This window comes from Callospermophilus lateralis, chromosome 15, assembly GCF_048772815.1.
Source record: "Callospermophilus lateralis isolate mCalLat2 chromosome 15, mCalLat2.hap1, whole genome shotgun sequence".
Classification (NCBI taxonomy): domain Eukaryota; kingdom Metazoa; phylum Chordata; class Mammalia; order Rodentia; family Sciuridae; genus Callospermophilus; species Callospermophilus lateralis.
In genome coordinates, this window is record NC_135319.1 from 48,520,394 (window position 1) to 48,543,064 (window position 22,671).

General features: G+C 41.5%; 1 protein-coding gene across 2 annotated transcripts in view; it reads right to left on the reverse strand.

Annotated features, from left to right (window-relative positions):
- The window catches only part of Kcnma1 (potassium calcium-activated channel subfamily M alpha 1), a 702,402-nt gene that overhangs the window by 279,798 nt on the left and 399,933 nt on the right, over positions 1-22,671 (reverse strand). For both annotated transcript variants that reach the window (XM_076834841.1, XM_076834840.1), the window contains exons 4-5: positions 8,943-9,036; positions 8,164-8,275 (exon numbers count right to left, since the gene is read on the reverse strand). In XM_076834841.1, the coding sequence (XP_076690956.1) occupies positions 8,164-8,275; positions 8,943-9,036 (206 nt within the window). The remainder of the gene's footprint in view (positions 1-8,163; positions 8,276-8,942; positions 9,037-22,671) is intronic.

Genomic DNA, 22,671 nt, shown 5'->3' on the forward strand with positions numbered 1-22,671 from the left:
CTTCCTCATGGAGAGGCAGGGAGCAAGCCAAAGGGCAGGCACCAGTTAATAGCCCAGAGGTTCTGAGGCAGGAGGAAAGGGGAAGAGGTGGCTGAGAGTCAGAGCTGTGCACCTGGGGCTGCCAAGAGGGACAGCCTGTACTCTTTTCTGGACAAACCACATTCTGTTATTTTTTGTTTTGTTTTTGTTTTTTGGTACCCCAGGGGTTAAACCCAGGAGTCCTTAACCACTGAGCCACATCTCCAGGTCTTTTTTATATTTAATTTAGAGACAGGTTCTCTCTCTAAGTTGCTTAAGGCCTCACTAAAGTTGCTGAGGCTGGCTTTGAACTCCTGATCCTCCTGTCTCAGCCTCCCAAGCCATTGGGACTACAGATGTATACCACCATGCCAGGCCACACTGTTTTTGTTTTTGACTTGTTTGTTTTATTAAATCTCAGTATGCTGAAAATTATTGATACCAGGAAACAAAAATCAGTGCACAGCCTTCAATCTTGATTATTCTTGCCAGATATGAAAGCTGGTCAATGAAAGGTCCAGATACTAACTGAACCATCCAGACCTCTGTCAAGGTAGGGCTCTTCAACCTAGAGAGCCACCCGGAGGCCAGACACTCTGCTGAAGCACTAGCTACACTTAGTTTATAAAAAGGTGCAGAGGGGCTGGGGATGTGGCTCAAGAGGTAGTGCGCTCGCCTAGCATGAGTGGGGTGCTGGGTTCCATCCTTAGCACCACATAAAAATAAAGATGTTGTGTCCACCGAAAACTAAAAAATAAATATTAAAAAATTCTCTCTCTCTCTCTCTCTCTCTCTCTCTCTCTCTCTCTCTCTCTCTCTCAAAAATAAAAATAAAAAGGTGCAGATCTCGGATCTCACAGGAAAATTCCTGAGACTTCAGTAGAGGCCCTGGGAGTGCTACCACTAAAGGGGGAAAGAAGTGTTCCGACTCCATTCTTCGTTTTCCTCGGGACAATGGCAGACTGTCATGACCCTTTTGCCCTCTTTTGGCATTCATCAGTTCTTCAGGAAATCCAAAGAAATGAGAAAACATGATTCCTAAGAAAAGAGGGCTCCGTACAGGGGGGACATGCAGACCTACCATGTTCCCCTCAGTGTTGTATTCCTACAGGAGGGACACTGCTAAGGGACAGACAACAGCAAGGCTGTCTAGGAATTCACCCGTTCCCATGGGGACAAGAAAATCTTTACATGAGGGGAAGGTTTCAGGCTCCAACTGGAGTCTCCCCCAGGGTCTCATCTCCTAACAGGCTAGATAAGTACAGTGAGGGGAGACCTCAGAGGACCCCAATGAAGCTCTGAGCCTTGGACTCCAAAGGCCTCTATAGAGCCACTGACAGATTTGAATGGGAACACAGACTCCAGCTCTAACTCTTCCTGGATCTATGACTTTGGGACAGTGACTTAACTTCTCTGAGTCTCAGCTTCTCCTTTGACAAAATAGAAATAATAATAGCTTATTGGTAGGTGGAATGATGGCCTCCAAAGATGTCCATGTTCATCTCTGGAACTTTACATAACAAGAGGCAACTAAGGCAATCTCAGGCTGTCCATCAGCTAACCTGGAAATACAGAAATTGTCCTGGTATGGAGAGCAATGTAATCCCCAAGGTCCTTAAAAATGAAAAAAAGGAAGGCAGAAAAGGAGAGGCCGGGAGAGGAGATGACAGAAAGCAAGACTGGAATGACAGAAGGAAACCCGCTACTGTTGCTGGCTTGGATGATGGGGGAGGGGGCCATGAGTTGAGGACTGTGGTGATTTCCAGAAACTGTAAAAGACAGACAAATGTCACCTTCCCAGAGCCCTCAGAAAGAAGCTGGGTCATTCCAGGTGTGGTGGCACACGCCTGTAATCCCAGCAGCTGAGGCTGGAGGATTATGGGTTCAAAGCCAGCCTCAGCAATTCAGTGAGGCCCTAAGCAACTCAGCGAGACCCTGTCTCTAAATAAAATATAAAAAGGGCTGAGAGGTTATGGCTCAGTGGCTAATCATCCCTGGGTTCAATTCCCAATACCAAAAAAAAAAAAAAAAAAAACAAGAGGAAGCAGCCAGACCCTGAAGAGCGCTCTGTCTCAGCCTACAGAGGCCCACATTGGACTGGTAACCTACACAAATCTGAGATGATACACATGTGTTGTTTGAAGGCAGGGTGTGAGGGTGTTACTGCAGCAAGAGAAGCCTCACACACCCTTCTGATAGGGTGGTGAAGCTGACACTTTCACCAGAAAGGACACCTCCTTATCTATGATGATATTGTCTTCCAAGGCCACCTGCCACCTACCACACCTGGTGGGCTTTTCAACGCTCAAGAACATCCACTTCCTCCCCTCTGCCCAACTCAGCCACCTGTGGCAAGTCTCAGCGGAGCCCCAGCCTTCCCCAGAAGCTTCCCAAACTCCTCCACCCACGTGTGCTCTTTCTCTGAACTCCCACAGCCTTTCCGCTAGTACCTCACAATTTCGGACTTAATTATATAGCAGGCGGTGTTACCTGCTGTCGCTGCATGTGTGTTTATTTTGGTTCCAAAACAAGATTGAAACCTTGGTCTCAAACAGGAACTATGTTTTGTCCCTTTGCTGTTGTTGTTTTTGAGGACTTGTACTTTTTTTAATATATAATTCTGTTTTTATCACCTTGTGACATATAAAAGAACGCTCAGGCGTATTTATAAGCAGATGCCTAAATCATTTTAATTGTCCTGACTCACTTTTCCGTTTTTTTTTAGCAGTGTTTTCTATTTTCTGGCAGTGTATTGATGGCTTTAAGGTCTAAGGCTAGATCTGACCTGGATAAGGGAGCCCGGCTTATAGTTTTCCAAACACGGTTCCAATGACTGGCCTCTGACCAGATCCCAAATGCATCAGTCTAAAAGATGTTACAAATCATAAATAACTAGGAAAGGGGGAAACCAGGTCTGTGTTCCTCTTATCCCAGCACTGAGCCCACAGCAGGTGCTCAATAAAAATGGGTTAGACAGAGCTGGCAGTGTACTTCAGTGGTAGAGAACTTGCCTGGCAAGGTCCTGTACTCAATCCCTAGCATCAAAAAAATAAAATAAAAAAAACAAGTTAGTCAACTGACCAGTGGGTGACCATTTTCCCTACTTATACCTCTAATGACACAAGGTGATCCTCTACAAAAACATATAAAGGAAGCAAGTCCCTTGCCCTCTTTGGGGAAACGGCTCCTAAAAAAACAAGACAGACAAATGAGTTCTCCCTAGAGCACATTATTCGAGTCTCAAAATAAGATGTGTCTCTCGTTTCAAGGTGTATTTATTTTAGTGGGGAAGGATGAGGATTTTGTGGGGAGACGACGAAGATGAGTAAGTGGGTATGTGGGGACAGGAAGTAAAGCAAGCAGCCACTTGCCGCCTGCCCACGTGGTGCCCCCACGTCCCGCTGCCTTGTTTTGGGTTCTATTCTGGTTTATTTTCTCTTCTGGTATTTAAAATATGACAGGCAGTTTAGAGAGAGAGGCCAGGGATACTCATGGCTTCTCACTAAGTTCATGTCATGGACACGGTGTCCTGCTCTCTGTGCCTCATTATGTCTTGATGGTGACCTACTGAGGTGGCTGCTGGGATTATCCCCATTTTACAGGGGGTAAGACTGAGAAAACTGAGCCTGAGGTACACAAAAAGACCTTTCTCAAAGTGACTGTCGGTAGGTGACTGAGGCCAGATGTGAATTGTGTTGGTTCAGCCCCAAATGTGGCTCTGATCCTTCCTTTCTATGAATCCGGGGTGTGTGGAAGCCCCTGTTCTCTCTCCCAGCTGGAGCAGGACAGGTTCTCAGGGTGGTAAAGCACACTGAGACTTGGGGACACTATAGTAGCTCTATATGTTTCCTGGTCCTTGTAGTGCTCCTAAACACCGAAAGTGGGCGAGGAGGAGTGGAAAGAGAAGACACCAGAATGCTCCTTCTTGAAGATCTCTCCCTCCTTTCCTGCCTCACATGAAGATGGGGGTGGGGATGCCAACAAAAAGCAATAGAATCAGCTCCATCATTCCCAACTCTGTCCCCTAAACCCCAAATCTTTGAAGGGTAAGGACCAAGGCAGAAGAGAAAAATAAGAGTATGGACATTGAGTGTCCAAATGGGGGATGAATCACCCTTTCCACCCCCCACAGGCTGTGTGACCTTTGGAAAAGAGAGGTGACCTTGCTGAGCCTCAGTTACTTCATCTCCAAACAGAGGCAGTAACTCCTACTCTATAGGCCTGCTCTGAAGATTGGGCTGAGGTGGTTGAGGGGCTTAGCCAAGTGCCCAACACAGAGTAGAAGCATTTGAATACATATCAGTGTCCTTAAAATAACACATGCAACAAAGTACCCATGTACTGCACTATAAAACATGCTATTCAAAATTAATAAGAAGAGGACAAATGTGGTGTGGACTGTGCTCTGGGGAAGGTAAGGGACAGAGCTTTGGCTTTCACTCTGACTTTTCTTCCCTATGGTGCCATCTCAGTCCCAATCTCCACCCTCAAAAATTCTTCTAGACTGGGATAGATTTCTATTTCTTATATCTCATCTCAAACCTCAGTCAGCAAAAGTAGCACCCTTCTGTCTTCCAGGAGAGCAATGCTTCCTGAAACCCAGAATGCTGCCATTTTGTGGGATGGTCCCTTCCCTTTGTGAGCACACTTCCTGGGAATGCTCATTTTTTTTTTTTCCTCCAGCAACTCTTTGGTACAATAATTGTTTCACAGAATAATAAACCCCTGCATTAAGTCAGACAGAGGAAGCTTGAAATATGATTATACTGAATTACCTTCCAGAAGATGCAGATCCATTTGGGATCTCACCCAAGAAGATCAGTTACCAAAGAACCAAAAGTGTTTATTTTCTTTTACAAAGGAGAGAGATTTATTTTTATTTTTATTGCTGTTGTTACTGCTGTTGTTATTATTTCATGGCCCAGAAGGTCACCGGTCTGTTTTTGGTTTCAATAGCACCGATGCTTCCTAACACGTCATTTAATTATGGATTAGGTCTATGGTTTCCTGTTCCCCCCACTGCAGTGTAGGAATCTGGGACTCTTGGTCTATTATCTTCACTGTTGTTTCTCCATTACACAGAACACCGTATGGCACACAGTAGGTACTCAACAAATACTGGTCAACAAATGAACATAATGAAATGCATTTCAGAGCATCTTTCATTTGAAGAGTAACCACAATTGATGCAAGGTGTCTTGTCAGAAATGCAACTAAACCTGATCTATTTCCTTTTCTTCTTCCCCCTTTCCTGATTGCTCTAGTAGATCTTTCACCAGATAGGAAAACACCTCCAAAAATCAAGGTTGAGCCACCCACCCAAGGCTGTGGGCTCAAAAGCATCCAGGGAATACTGACATCAAGCTGCTTTAAGGAACACCTCACTCACATCAAGGAAACTGGCTTCCACACCTTTACCTGGGGCAGAATCTGTCTGCTGTAGAGGACATTGCCATCCTAGTCATGAAGGGACTTGCATGACCATCAGAGCACAGGGGAACAAGTAAGGGTGGATACACACCATAAAATTCAAATTTACAAGGTGAAAAGAATGGAAGGTGATTTAGTTTAAAATCCACATTTTTAAGATGGGAAAACTGAGAGTCCAGAAAAGTCAAGTGGCTGTTCAAGTGCACAGTGTAGTTAGAGCCCAGGCAGGAAAAGAAAGCAGATCCATACATACACATACATGCACGGTGTGCATGAGATTAACACATACACACTAAAGATACTCATTTTTTAAAAACTTGACAACAGTATATAATAAATTTTCCTTTGCTTTTCTGTTCATTTGGGGGATTTAGGGAGGCGTAGGTGTGTGTGTGTGTGTGTGTGTGTGTGTGTGTGTGTGTGTGTGTGTGTGTGTCAGTGAGTATGACAATGGGTAAGTGTTTGAACTCACACACACACATAAATAAATAAATAAATAAAAGTTAAAAGCTCATCTACAATTTGGATTCAGTTAATCTCACTAAGTTGCCACTTCTCCCCAATAACCTGGAATGCAAACTTCTCATTAATGATTCAAGAGTCTTAAAGACTTTCTGAGCTGTAAGAACCTTGAGATCATCAAGCCAGTTTTCTTAAAACTGTTTCTTAAAACTGTTTTTTTAAAAAACAGGCTGAGTGAAAAAAAAAAAAAAAATTCAGCTCTCCAGGTTAAAAAGCCAGATAACTGTCAAGGGGAGGCCTTTGGGTCCCTTGGCTCACAGGCACACAGAGGATACACTCAGGACATTTCTTGAATCATCACACTAGCTAGAAAAACCACTGAAGCAAGCACCTCTCGCACCATAACTTTTCCCCTGAGCAAGTGAATATGATTCTAATGAGAAAACAAGTAGAAAATGGGATCCATATAAGGATATGAACACACACATATATGTACACACATATGTGCATGTTGTATATGTGATGACATACACTAAAGATGCTCATTTTTAAAATACTTGACAGTAGGTATGTAATAAATTCACAGTGCTAGCAAGAAAATCAAAATATATTGCTAGTGGAAGTACAACTTGACATAACATTTTTAGAATGCTATCCATCAATATCTGCAAGATAAAATACACATATTTTTTGACTCAGCAGTTCCTCTTCCAGGAATGTAGAAATTTCTATAGAAAGAGCATTTTACAAATATGTGAATATATGGATAAAGGTATTTACTAAAACCTTGCTTGTAGAAAAAAAAGAAAAAGTATATATCCAGGAAATTCATCTTTGGGGTTATGGCTGTATATATGGTGACAAACAAATAATGGAATTTTTAAAAATTTACAAATTTTATAAAATGAATTACTTGTACTATGAACTCTTTTTTTGTGTGGGGGGTACTGGGGATTGAACTCAGCAGCACTCAATCACTGAGCCCCATCCCCAGCCCTATTTCGTACTTTATTTAGAAACAAGGTCTCTCTGAATTACTTAGCGCCTCAATTTTGCAGAGGCTGGCTTCGAATTCACAATCCTCCTGCCTCAGCCTCCCGAGTCATCGGGATTACAGGCATGCGCCACTGCGCCTGGCTGCTATGACCTTTTATAAGATGAATTATTACAGAGATGAAGGGATGTCCATCATGTATTCGTAAGAAAAGACAAATTACACTACAAAGTGATGATTCAATACAATTTCTTACACAAACACTACACCTCTACAGCACTGTTAAATATGTACATCCATGTTGGTGGTAGAATGAGCATGGAAGAAAGATGGGAAGGCCTGTTAACACTGGGCAACTCAGGGAGATGAAAGAAAGGAAAAAGATGATTGATATTTTCTTTGTGTATCTTTTAATGTTTTCACCAATTACAGCACAAACCTGTTACTTTGAGAAAAAATTAAGCCAAAAAAAATGCTAAAAGTAAGAACAGAAGGAAACCCCCAATAGTCCTCCATCTCTTGTTTTAGCCTTCCTTCTTCCCTAATACACCCCATGACAGTAGACCCGAGGAGGGCAGAAATTAAACAATGCATTAAGACAATCTTGAACTTGTTATGTAAGTCATGGTCATCCTCTGAACAAGTGACTTTTCCCAATTAAATTGTCTTAGTCCTGATATAAGACCTGAGCAGATACAGGAAGTGACCTCTTGAACAGATGCAGGAAGTGACCTAGTGAGCAGAGCACTAGCAAAAACTCTCCCCTGCACAGAAAGGGAATTCAGTCTCCTGTAGTGTCCTGTCTCCCGAAGGAACTTGTAAAGTATAAATAGACCATGAAGGACCCACTGCTCATAAAAGTAAGTAGACAGAAGCTAACTTTGAGAGGCAGGCCTTCTGGGGCACTTGAACCAGTCACTTGGAAAGTTGGTCTTATTCCCAACAGTCCCTGACTCCAAGTTCCTGAATGACAAGTGACAAAACCAAGAGAGCAGAAGTCCTAGCTGTGACAGTGATGACTCCGGGACTTCAACAATGATAAAACTGCATCACCTGGAGCACTACCTGGGCAAATCCTTCTGGGCTAGCACCCCAAAAGAACTGTCACTATCAATGTTAACACTCCAAGAAAACGGTCCACATGGATACACAGAACTTTCTTTGTATAGGGACAATTCAGCCCTCTGATCCACCCTGGATTCTCTGTTTCTGTCACAATTCAGGAACCAGTAAAGAGATGGCAGAAGAGATTGACTTACCCAGCCAGCTTCTGTTTAAGTACACAGACACAAACACGGGAGGAACCGTGAAGAAATCCACCACAGAGTTCACTTCCAGCCAGAACCACAGCTTATCATTGGCTGCAATAAACTGGTGGGGGAAAGAAGAAATAAGAGAGAGAAAAAAATAAGAAGCACAGTGCTGGCATTCAGTCTGTATTCTTTGACTAACGGGTAAATTTGTGGGTTTCTGAAGGGAGAAGTTATAGTCTTCTCTTACGTCCTACACCAATCATGTGCAATTTTGTCAGATACACTGTCTCTTCTGGAGAGTGACAGTGCACTGTGCTAGCCTTGGAGAAAGATCAAACAATATGTTTTTGTATGGTTTCCAACAGCTTCATAGGGAAGATTGAGTAATCTCACCTTCATTAGACTCTCTATTATAAATATAATTGTAAAGACCATGTGCATGCACACACTCACACATTTCTGTAATTCAGATTTGTATAGAACCCTTCATCAGCAGTACCATGCTAGATATCATTCTAAGAGCCAAAGGTTGTTTTTTTCTCTATTTAATTTTTGAGAGAACAGAGGAATGAGAAACCAATGAGTCAGTGGAGATGCCATTGTCATTTCAATCTCCATTATCCCCTTGAAACAAAATTAACATGTTTTCCAGAAAATGCTTAGCTAAGGAAAGGGCTCTCTCACAACCTGAAAATCAGAATGCACATATGTTATCTATAATGGAAACCCTGGGCTTCCCCTTCCCTGTGAGAGTAGATGCCAAGGAGGGATGTTGTTAAACTTACCCGCAAGCCAAAGTAGAGAAGGAAGAACACGTTGAAAGCCATGTCGATCTGCAATGTGAAATCTTTGTAGAAATTCTGGCAGGATTCTATTGGGCTATTAAACAGGAAGAAGAAAAAGCAAGAAGTAAATGAAAAACATCATCACATTTCCCACAACCCTGAGAAGTGGCAGTGAAAGGGGTAGAGGACAAATGAAGGTTCATTAAATAAAACATTTGGTCTTTCTACCCCTCGTGATCATCAAGCAAGCATTGCCAAGGGGTTTCCATTCAACCAGTCAGTGTATAATTTTTATTTGCTTTGGGGGATTTTTTTTTTTGGTAAATTTATATCTATATGTTTATTTATTTATTTTTTATCATCATTCAACAGTTGAACTACGTATCTAAAGAGGAGATCATGCAGACATCTTGGAGGAAGGACAAGCAGGAGTGACCACCAAATTCCTTGATTTTATATTAACCCTTAAAGAACTGACTTCCTTGTTTTAGAGGACAGATATGAAGGCTAAAAATCAGACCCTCACACCCTCCAACACAATGGAAATAGAGACCTTTTTTTTTTATTATTATTAAACATGGTGGCTGTGTTTTGGATCTTGGAAATGCCATGTGAATTAATAGATAAAGAACCCAGGAGCATCTCAAGTAAAGCTGTGGTGGAGAAGATCCTGGTTAACTTTCCAGTGAGACCAAGTATAGACTTTCTGTGCAGCACTCTGATCTGGGGAAGGAAGCATTGCCCAACCGGGAAAAAGTCAAGAACATTAACCCCATCATTGAAGCAGTACTCTAAGGGTTAATTTTCATTTATTTATTTATTTTTGGCATGCAGGTTAATTGACTTTGTGTGTGTGTCAAGCAGCCAATGGACACCCCAGCACACTCTACTTGGCTCAAGAGTAGGCATTTCAAAAGGGTACGACTATACAAACTGGTACATGGCTTCTGTGTGCTTTCCAGCATCAAACTGATCAGAGGATCAGTGTGAAAACAGCCCCAAGGTCTGGGCTGGGTGGGAAGCAAGAAAGCCTCATAAACATCTTAAAGCTGTGAATGAAAATTCATAGTCTGCTGTTATCACTAAGCAAATGGGAACACCCAGGCCAGAACACAAAGAGGGTGAGGTGAGGGAAGGGAGGAGTATAGGTGAAAAGAAATAATTTCCCCAGAGGGGAAGCCACACGGACCTCTTGCTCCAGAAGAGAGCTAGCTTGAGAAGATGAAGGATTTCTGAGGATCAGCACCTTGGAAATCCTTTGTACGCAATACCAGTTAGTATAGTTGTACTTCTGTGAGGACGATGCTTGGCTGTTTGACAGGCAGGAGTCTGTGCAGTTGGAATGCGGACCCCCTTAGATCCCTGGGATGTCAGTCTATGGGAATCACCGATCATGTGACATGCACTGGATTCCTCCATTCCTCATCTTGGTTACAAGTCAAACATGCCCTTTGCCATCTCCCAAACCACAAATATGTGGTACAACTTTCAGACAAGCATCAAGAGTCACCTACATGTGCATTTACAAACTAAGCGGACTTAACAAAAGCAACACTGAACAACAGTTCCTTCACAAAGGAATTGACAACTGCCAGGCCTAGAGTTAATAAGGGACAATTCTGCAATTCTTGGGCCATTAGTGGTATTTTGTTTTGTTTCAAGAACAAAACCCACAAGGTGAACAGGTGTTAGACTTCCTAGCCATCATAGTTGCAATGAGAAGAAATACATAAAGTTGACCAAAAATCCACTACAGATTCCAAGGGTTGACAGGACAAGGGTTGTCTGTGCTTTGGAAGCTACTGGCAGGATGTGTTAGTGAAGAATAAATGGTATGTGTGTGTATGTGTGTGTATGTGGGGTGTGTGTGTGTGTGTGTGACAAGCAAGTGAGCAGGTATAGGGAAATCTGTACCAAATATTGCACTGATGTTTTCTTCTGTGCTAGCAGGGACTTGGTTCATGCATTAGAAATTTGTATTCATCCAAAATGATGTCCCCACAGTCAAGGGAACAGAGAGAAACTTTCATTCCCAAGTCTATCATGGATAACTCACTATTAAGGAACCAAGGCCAAATAATAATCTTACTGTTGCCCTCACAATAATTCTTGGTGGCATCTTGGGGGAGTCTCGTGAGTTCCCTAGCTCCTATTCATTCCATGCCTCTGTGGTTGATTTGATGGTATCTTTGAAGTACATCTGGTTGGAAAAATATTTAATAGGCTGTGGTAGGGAGTGGAATAGTGGGTGGAAACATGACAGCTCAGTATCATTGAGGGTATTTTGGTTGAACATAAACAGAAATAGATATTCAGAAAAAGCATGAGCAATCAGGCTGAAGCAACTGCTTTCCGTTGCTCCTGGCCTTCCTGGTCATTCCCATTGTTTCCTTCTATAATATTGCTCTTACCCAAAAGCAATAAAGAAAAGATTTAAAGCTAGAGGATACCATATTGGAAAACATACCTCAACAACACCCCTGATTTGCAGAAAACAATCTAAAAGCCATAACTGAACTTCACTCTAGTCCTTCTTTCAAAAAATATCATCTCATGATTATTCTACAGGTCCTAGACTTTGAGCTGAAACAATGAAAGAAGTAAATTTTGCAGCTCCTATGAGCCAATTCCTCTGGCTGAAACCAGGTAACATGAACACGCCCTGACAGATGAACAGGGGATAGCAAGCTGTGGGAACTCTCAGACGAAACAGAGACGGGTCCTGGGACCCAGTAGGACCACAGTGATCAGGGAGTATATTTTATATCCCTTTTTAGTTATTTCCTGCTTGCCTTGAGAGCCCCAGGAGAAGTAGCCTGCCTGGTTTTTTTTTAAGTGGCAACAGAACTGTTCTTCAGGGTCCCCTCTGAGATAAATCTTCCAAGTGCCTATAGTTTATGAAATCACACAATCGGGGACCACAGAGTGGAGACTCCAAAACTCCATTATTTCATTCCCCAAATGGAAACAACCCATGGAGAAGTTCATGATCTTTTAAGAGAATACATCATCTAACAACCAAAGGGTGGCCAGCCTGGATTTATTTTTCTCCCCAAGAGACTTTATCATCATAATTAATATTCATTGAAGAAGGAGAATGAAATGCAATCTCCTCTTCCTCCTTTTGTAAAGAGAGTTTCCTTGCTAGATACACAGAAATTTCAAGAACCAGCAAAGAAATCGTGTTGTTACTTAAAACTACAAAAGAAAGTGACCCTGGGTCACACAGTTAAATTCATATTGACATTGTGATGATGCATACCTACACCAGAAAAGGCTTTAGGTGGGCATATGTTGCCAATAGAAAAAAAAAAAGTGGAGTTTTTAGAACAGAAAGAAAGATACTAGTTCTGACTCTGGTAGTAGAAAACAAGGTCACCCTGATTCATCCTTGATTAACCAATGATTTGATAATGAAAGGACCCACCAGACTTGGTAGCTGATGGGTTACTCACTTCTAGGTTTCAGAGGCAACAGGAGAACATAAAAAATACTAGTCCAAGTCACTCCACCCCAACCCAGAGATTCTGATGAAGCTGGGTGGAAGCATGGCCTGAGTACCTAGTGTTTAAAGCTCTCTGTGTATGACACTAAAACCTGAAGCAAATTTAGTGTTTTGACCAAGACTCTGGGGCTTGGTCAAAAAAATCTTATTGAAGAGCTGCTTCAAATGGGGCATGTGCACAGTGTAAGATTCAGGCTGAAACCCAAGCTCCCATTTCCTTTTGGCCATCAAGTAAGTCTACCCTCTGCATGTAAAAATCTCCACAGAAGAAAATGAGACTCACCCAATGTGGGAAATGAATCTCTGTCTCTTCATCTAATTAATTATACAATCCCCAGTGCAGATCTTTGAGCAGGAAGATCCAACAGACAGATCTTCAAGAAAATTGACTTCAGAACTCATTTTTCCAAAGCACAAAGCAAGCAAGGGCTAACAGGTTTTCTTTCAAAGGGCTGAAAAGGCCAAGTACAAAATTTCACGGCTAACAATAGCTCCTTGGACACTTACATCATCTCCAGGAAGGCAGTGTGGCTGGCCTTTCTCACTCTCTACACTGTCCTCCCTCCTGCTCCTAAGGCCTGCTCTTCTACCTGCTGAGTCTGGTTACTCAACCCTGAGAAGCTATTTCTCCAGGATAAGTGGTTCTCAAGCTCTGCCATGCACTTGGGGGGACTTGTAAAAATTTATGCCCCGCCCCCCCACCAGAGTTTCTGATTTAGTAGGTCTGGGATGGGGGGCTAAGGATAAATGATGCCAATGCTATTTAAGTGTGGACCCCACTTTGAGAACCACAGCTCCCAAAGTATTTTCTCGAAACTTCCCACTAATTACAGGTGTCACCACTCAAGAAGATCCCCATTTAGACCCTAACGGAGATGATTAAGAGTCTGAGCCCGCCCCCAGATAACCAGCTGCATACCACTTAACTAATTGCTGAGATCAAGGGGTTGAGCAGATATTTTCAGTTTCAGATGTGAGCAAGAGGAAAAAAAATTAAAGAGATACAGGGAAGTAATTACAACGCCACCGAGCAAGCTTCACCAGTGGACATTCCAATTAACAATCAGAGAGAGCCTGCTGAGCACATTTGCAGTTTCAGATTAAAAGGAAAAATAGTGAAGTATAGATGGGGAGGGGTTATGGGAGCTCGTGGTTTATAAGGGATAAAGAAATGATAAGCAGCTTAGGAACACAAGGACAACAGACATTCGAGATGATTTACTAGGGAAGGGCCTGGCTGAGGAACAAAACAGCACTTTGTGAAATAATTTCCAACATTTAAATTCTCCTCACTCTTGTGGCTGTTCCCTTTTTTAATTGAATAGGGCCCTCTCAATTCCCACCAGGATTATGGACCACCAGAGATCGGGCCCAGGCACCACTGCAGACATAAATCAACTCAATACATTTAATGGTGCCAGTCTCTTCCTCTCGTCTCATCTCTGCAATGTGGCCAGATTAATTTAATTAAAAGATGACATTTATCCAGCATCATGGCTCCCTTCTGTCTCATACATCAACTCTAAGTCTGGCTGTGAAGAACCTCCAAAAGCCACCCTTACCCTACATCGCCCCTTTTATTTTCCACTGTGCTTCTTTCCAAATCCTTTGCTACCACAAGTTGGTGCCTTTGTTCCTTTATGAATGTGACCCACGTATTCCCAATTCTAAAGCTATGCTTTTGCTGTGGCCTCTTCAAATACTCTTCTTTGTGTTCAAACCTCAGGCAGCCTTCAAGGCCCAAGGCTCCACTCAGCAAATGATTTGTGCCCTTACTGATCTCTCTGGTCTCTGAATTTCTCTAGTTCAGAATTCTAAACTGCCTCATTCCATTCATAGTCAAGTTTTGTTTCGTTCAATATAATCATACCTGGCAATTGTATAGCATTTACATATACAATTGCATTTGGTCCTCAGACACGGTAAAATAATGTAATATGTCAAAATGCATTCACTGTCATGTATAATTAATTAGAACAAATTTTTTAAATGGCAAAATAAAACATATTTTGTTAAAAATCTTCATTTAACAGACAGAAAGCTCAGATACCTACTCAAGATCAGGTAGTTAAGTGGTAGAGCCAGGATAGAGACCCAGCCGCCTTACCACCATACCACATTCACTTTCCAGATGGACTGCAGCATTCTTGGAGAGGAACAAGAAACATAAAACATGGTGGCTACTATGTACAGAGTCTCACATGAAGCTCATGTAAAATGAGGGACTCGGCAGAGGAGGTCAAATAACCCTAGAAAAATTCTGTGCATTTGTGGAGCAATCTGGGAAAATTCAGAAGAAGCTGACCTATACAACTTGTATCTAACCTTTATAAACACAATCATGTAGGACATGAATAACCCCCAGGAAGTCCTTGCTGAAACCTTGTGTGATGGTGGAATCATGAAGACTGATCCCATATGCTGAAGAATGTTCTCTGCTTATGTAGGAATAATTTCTAGTTATCCATCCACTTCAAGATGGATGACCCTTCAAGGGTTCCAATTTTCCCTCGCTCTCTCTTATTCTAGGAGAACAATATTTAAATCTTTTGAATACTCTGAATTATGGACTTAGACAATAAACTTTGCATTCCATTCCATCCAATCAAAATAAAAAGAAAAGATGACATCAAATAGATATGGATTCTGTGGAACTTACCTAGAGTCAAGAGGGAGTAGATCTAACTGCTCTGAAGTCTTTCTAGCAAGGTCTCCATATACTGGATAAAGTAAATTGCCTCAGTTTTCTTGCCTACTGAATAGGACCCACAGTACCTAGCTATCCTGAATATTATAAGACTGGTTTTAAAAGGGAGGCAAGTTTTTGTAATGCAAAGTGTAAATCACTGTTATTACTTATATCATTTTAGGTCTCAGAAAAATGTCTTGCAAGCTAATAATGATAATGGATTTAGTGTGAGTGACAAAATACTAATTAATCATTGAGGAAGAATCTTCATATAGAACATTGTCTCCTAAACTGGCACCCCAGGACTGCTCAGGTCCTAAATGGAGTTGAAAGCTTTGAATCTTTCCTCAGTATCTGCATTTTAATTACCTTGTCAGATCTATGTACTTAAGAGTTTATCTTTCCAATACTGTTCTTTTAGTGTTTACATTGGGTGGGACGTATATTCAGTAAGTTGTGAAGTTTTTATCAGTTTTACCGAACAAAATCAAGCCTCTTCTGTTGACTAACATTATGACTTTATTACAAGCCATTTTGAGATATTGCCTTCTAAGCCACTATCCATGATAGGTGGGACTGTGTTCAATGATTAATCAATACTAATGATAATTATATCAAAATGGGCTTATTGTTTAGTCTTAAAACACTTTTTTTAGACATGGAAATGACTCTAATTGAATAGAAAACACTTTCTGTTACTCTACAGTATTGATCTATCATGATCCCAAGCCTACTGTTTAAATGGCTTTGTTGGGAAGTCCTCAGTTATAGTGTTTATCAATAAGTCTATTAATCTTTCTAACAGCAGCTTCTGATTATGGCTTGCGCTCAAATGATGGGATGTGATCCAACAGCCATATGCATATGCATCATTAGAACTGTTTTGAAATGACCTGGAGCCTATGAAGAGATGGTATAGAAACTCTTTAGACTCTTCAGAATTCAATGTGCTCTGTAATCTTGAGCTCTGTGTAATGTGGAGAACCCTGGAATACGGATAGCAGTAGACTTCAGAAGAGTTGTGTGGCTCGGGTTGTCTACCTGAGTAATTAGTCCTAAGAATGAAGCATTCTTCTAGGAGACAAAGAAAATGACAGAGATTGCTAATGGAGAGAACAAAACATGTCAGTTCCTTACACATTGGTTTTCTCAATGAAGCACACAGATGATTTGTTTTCACAAAACTCAGGTGGTGAGATCCCTGTCACTTTATTATGGAGATTTTCCAAATTTTCTTTCAAGAAGATTTCAATGTCTTATCTGTAGTTTGATCCCCTTTCTTGTCTCTATTATATATCTTTTTTACCTACCTAAATGCACCTAAAAAAGCAGAATGTGGGCATTACAAGTTAGCGGTTGGAGAGTTTTGGAGTTCGATGGATGAATTAAAATCCCAGCTCTAAAGCTAAGTACTTACATTATCTTGGGCAAATAATTTGACCTCTCCAAGCATTGGTTTTCTCATCTATAAACTGGGGATAAGGATATAAATTTAAAAGACTGCTATAAGAATGAGATCAGATGACTGAGCACTCAATAAATGACAGCTGGTTTTAAAACTAAGGTGGTAACAATAGAGATAACAGTTTGTAGAAAATGCCCCCAAAAGGCAATGATCCAAATGAATTGAAATTGATAGAATCAATTATTTCTTATCTGCCTTATTGTATTCTTATCAGGTATCCCAGTGCAATTCAAATACCCAACGGGATGTATAATAAGCTCTTGATTGGAGATTTCACTAACATCTATATGATTCTATGTACTAGAGTATTAGTTTTAGAGAATACTGAAGAAGAAACACAAGGAAAATTATATTTCCATTGAAGGCAGCCACACAGTGTCATAAATGCTAAATAATTAACTAAGATTTCTTGACAGAGAAAACCATGAGTCATTTTAATGAGTGGCCACAGGAGCTAGAGCATTTTTCTCCCAGGTCTTTAGGGAGGAAAGAGCTTCATTTGCCTCACTGGCTTAATGTGGATCTGGAGGAGAGGCAGAGGGATGAACCAGTCATACATCTTCTAACTATTCCTTCCAATTCTACTTCCATAATTTGTATTTCTTCACTGTTGGAATCTTGGAATGATGTCCAAGACAACCTTCCCACTAATGCTTATTTTCTCTAGCTTGTCTACAGACTACAATTATTTCAATCACAGTTGTTACCAGTGTAGAATTAGTGTTCATTTTTGCCAGCAACTTTTATGTAATAAATCAGTTAAGCTATTACATAAAATAGAGTCTTGCCAAACAAGTGCGGCTTGATGTAGTTTTCACTAAATTGTTGGAGGAATCACAATCGATTGTCTTTACCCATTTCCCTACCTCCACTGATTCTCATCACTTTCTCTTTAGTAAACTCTTTTAGCTAGTAGAAAGAAGGGATGGAGTAGATGGTTCAAATAGTACTAAATGCATATGCACTCAGAAACAGATGGAAAGTTCTTTAAGGGCGGGGTCAGGGAGTCATGTATAGGTATGGGCTGTACATGTGGGTAGGTACACACACATGATCACACATGCCCATGGTCCTGCAACACAAGGCTACGCTTTTGATCCAATCCAATCCCATCCTGGGTCCATCCACAAAATAGGACAGCCTGAGTGAGGTGACTAGAGATGGGGAAAAGAGAGGACAGAGAAGGGGTCTCAAGACCTGTGGACCCAGGCACAAAGCCTGGCATCTGGTGAGGGTTTGCCCTGATATCGAGAGCTACACACCTCTAGCCTGTAAAAGCTTAGACCTAGGCCACAACAGAAGGTTCACCCAACCCCTACCTTCTGCCTTTGCTGGATTTTTTCTGGATACTAAACATTGTCACACATGTGTTAAGAGGCTCATAGACAATCATCTCTAACCAGTAATAACCAACAGTGAGCACTTAGACATTGGGGGGCAAGGGCTCAGTATCTCCCTTTGTGAAGGGTATAGCCGGGCACAGCTTCAAGGAACCTGGGCAGTCAGGCTTCTCAAATAATTTGTCACAGTGGCTTGAGAATGACAGAGGCTCCTAAGGAAAAGCATAAGCCCTCTCCTTGCCAGAGGCTGGCTGTCAGGGCCAGGTAGAGCAGGTGGGTGTAGTGCTCACCATATAAAGGCTTTCAAGACCCTGTGGGACTTTCTTCAAGCTATTTTTGGATACAGGTATCAAAATTCTTCTGTCTGAGCTTTTGTCTCCATCTGTTTGTCTCGGACTCCAAGTGTTTCCTGGTCATTTCATTAGCTAAGTCCTCTGCTCCCTGCCCTTGTCCTCCTCCCTGCCCTGAACATACTCCTGATACACTTAGACAGCCTGACCTTGGCTTTACCACCTTGCTTCTGGTCTAATGCAAGGACTCAGAGTGGGGAAGTGAAAATTACCAACTGCACAAGCCAATCTAGCATGTTCAGGGTCCCAGACTGGCAAGTCTAAACAGACAGGGGCTGCAGGAGACAGATTCCTTTCCATTCTCCTCTGTGGACTCCAACCTTCAGCCCAAAGCCTACAAGACCTACAGCAATTGTAACCTGACACGCCTCCATCACATGTACACTGGAAAAGTCTGTCCAAGGTCTATATTAACAGTCCTGCTGGGGAAGACCTGCCTGGTATTGACTTAAGGAAGCCCAAGAGCATCCAGAAAAGAAAACAGTTATGAAAAGAAAGAATTGTTCCATTTATCTGCTGCTTCACTTTGAAGAATACAAAACAATGCCACATAACATATATATTCAGCACGAGGACACCGGCGTGTTCAAATTCACACATTAATTCATATGGGATATGTGATGTTGATAGAAAATTATGCTCGCTTTGTTTCTGACATCCTTAGTTTGATTTGTTTGGTGGGTTGTTGTTTTTGAGGACTTTGTTAAAAAAGACACAGGGAAAGATCTGGCACAAATCTGAAATTCAACCTAGAAAACAATTATACCTCCATTGCACAAGGAAACAAAATAGCTTGTCTTCACTCCGTCTTTGGCTGACAGCTACGGCATGATCGTTTTGTAAGTATTCCTATTTAGGAGTTTTTTGGAGAGAGCAGCAGCCTCACAGCCAAAAAGCAGATTCTGAGATGCTGCTGATTGCTAGTCATGAGTATGCTGAGGATGAGGCGGGAGTCATTTCTTAGGAATGTCATAAAGCAACCTGGGCATCGGAGACCAGTCCCACCACAGGAATCAGTCATGGTGAGTAGTTGAAAACCAGCTGCCCTTGTGTGGGGGAAATGGCATGGCTCATTAAGCCCTATGGTTCGACAATCATCTTCAAATGTACCTTCTTCTAGTTTATTTCTTTCCTGCTTTATAAAAATAACTTTTAGCGCCTGGAAAATTTATTTTCCTTCCTTTTTTCTTTCTTTCTTTCTTTTTTGGTGTGTGTGTGTGTGTGTGTGTGTGTGTGTGTGTACGTTTCTGATTAGTATGGAAACCATTTATTTATCAAATGTCATTGTGTCCCTCTCATGCCCCCCAAATAACAACTCTTTCCACCATATCACTGGTGTCTATTTGACTTTTGAATTCAATTTTAGAAAGGAATAATATTGTGAATTACATGCTCACTGGGGCGAAGTTTCTTTTCCTGGCTTTCTCCTGCAGTTCCTCTTTGATTCTATTGCCATATCTTTGATTCTTCTCCAGGGTTGTTTTCCCCATCGCTGTAAAAACATCTCTGTGAGGGACCTAGGACACCCCTAGGGAGCTGATCTCTTAGGGTTTTCTCCTGGGTCTCTGTGAATGGATCCACTTATCCTCACTCTCTGGGCTTTAGCAATCCTTTCACTGTATCAGCAAGCGCTGTGATTTTTTCTGAGAAATAGGAATGTGTCTCTTTTCTGAAGAACCTCACAAAGAGAATCAGAAGTTTCCTTCACCAGGCTCCCAGTGAAAGCTCTCTGCTAGAGGAAGGTCAGAATCACCCGCCTGCAGAGGTCTGGGCTATAATTTCATCCAAACTTGTTGCAGAAATGATCCCACTCAAAGAACCTCTTTACTGGTTACTGAAAAAAAAAACATGTTAGGAAATTCTAAGCAGGACCCACTTCAATAGCATGTGTTTAATGGAATAGGGGGAAAGAGTGTAGGAAGAGTTCAAAGTTACCAAGCCCTCCAGATATGAGGAAATCACAATTCATATAGAAAAAAATAAGGCAACTTCTGCTTTGTTTTACTCTAAATGCTTAAGGGTAAAATTGTAGTCTAAGGGCCTCTGACAAGGTAGTGCCATCAGGAATCCTCATTCTCACTCCAGGATTATTGGAGCTAGATAATGCCCCATCTCCCTTTTTATCTCAATTTACAGTCAAGGTGGGTCTATAATGTAAAATATCTATTGTCAATAACAAAAAAGTCCATCGAGAAAACAGAAACTGACAATTACTTTTATAAAGGTCCATTATGAGAACACAAGGAAGAAAGAAAAAAAACATACATATATTAAAGAGGAAAGCACTCTTAAAGAAAGTCATTAATCATAAAAAGTACAAAAAAGAAAGTACATACATATATATTTTACCAAGCAGAGGAAATGATTGGAATTAACGAATCAATAATGCTGAAGGCAGTGCAACATGCTTCAATGAATAGAATATTCCTTTATAGTACAACAATTGTAGGTTTGTAAAGTTGAATTGATGGCATTCCTAAACACAATAAATGATGAGAAAGGCAAATGATTGTATTTTATGGGGCATTTAGCTTAAAGGTATTTTTTTAAAGTCTGTATGTTTATTATATCTGAGCAAAATCAAACTAGGCAACATTGTTCAGAAAGATATAAAAAGGTTTTGGGATGTCAGAGAAGTTGCTACTTGGAGAACTACCCTAGCTTCTAAATTCCTTGTCGATAGCCATTCCTAAGCACTAGCCTGACAATAGATTTATTTCTCTCTTTCCCAGAAGATCAGCAAATGAGTCCACAAGGATGTCCGAGGAGAACCCTACAGTCCAGTGCTTCAGTGTATTGGAATGCTTGCCGCTTTGATTCCATGCATACGGTCCAGTGCTTACTACATTCAGGGCCATGGGGGAAGCAGGTCACATGCATGGGCAGTGCAGGGAAAGAGTCTGGTTAACCTGGAGGTGATAACCAAAAGGGTGAGGTTGCATCATGCAATGAAATCACAGCTTGGCCTTAGCTGCCATGCAGAGAAGACCTACATCAAAGAGTCTGCGGTGCGGCTCCTGGGTAAGAGTCGATATGAGAGAGGTGAGTTACTTCAGCAATGAAAGACACGGGCAGAAACATGTTCAAACTACTATAAACAGAACACCAGAACACCATACAGAGCACTGGCATCACACGCGCCAAAGAGGCAGCTTTGGGGACAGGAAGGGAGAGACAGGGAAGGGCGGGTAGGATAGAACTGGTCGTTACTCTGATGAGATGGTTTCCCTGGCCATTCTTTCATATGCATTTATTTTTATATTTATAGTGTATTTTGCTTCAACAAATAACCTCATGAGAGTCTTTACATCAACCATAATTGTTAAGATGTTTTGAAAATTCAGGAGGAGCAAAGCATCGGTTACATAAAGATACACACCATGGTTTCCTGTAGTGACAGTCATTACAGAAGCAGTGCTGAGGCTGGTCAGATAAATAAGAAAAAGTTAAGTACCAACATCCTTAACACTTTGGTTTACAGAGCTCATGAGGACTCTTGGCGGTGGCATGATGTTGAAGGGACCCAATGGTCATGGAAGCCCAGGTGATGCAAGGTAGTTTACTCTAGACAGCGGCACTCCCAGAAGCCACTTCTGACCTTGAATTTAAACCCACTCCCATGTGAAACCATCTTCTCTTTTCTCCATGTTCATGACAGGTCAAATAGCAAGTTCACCCCGTGCACACTGACCATTCACTGGAACCTTAGATACAAGTGAGATTCCCAAATGTGTTTATTTTTAAACAAAGTTAAATCAATTTAAAATTGATTGATCGACCAAAAAATAAAATAAAAATATAAGATTCTTCTTAAAAGAATAATACCACTGATTCAGCAGGGCCTTTAAGCTCCCCTCTGATGTCAAGGTGCCCTTAGATATCAGTGAAGTACTTTCCTATAAACTGCCTGTTTTCTTTTTTTCCTGTACCTTCTCCCCTGTGTGATGTCAGACACTTTGAATGCAACTCAGAGAATGGTGTGATCTAACCTTAACTTGCAACGCCTTCCCCCGGTTCTGACTGTAAATAGTGGAGGCAAAACCGAGCCTCATGCTTATCAAGTACTCCTAAAATGTTCTCCTGGAGTTCAACCTTCCCATTCCCTGTACAAACGATGGCAGCCTCCATAGGGAATTTGAGCCCAGTGTGAATAAGCAATGCACCCTCATCTCAACCTTTTACACTGTGACCCTAACACCTGCCAGGACATGAGCACCACAGGACATGCAGACAACATGGGTAGACATGAAGCAGGATTCCTCCCGGCTCCACCTCCCCGACTCCTCAACATGCAGTTGTACCCACTCGATCAATTTCTTCCCTCTTATGAATTAAAAACTTAGACTTAAGTTGAGTAACATATTTTCATAAGGAATATAG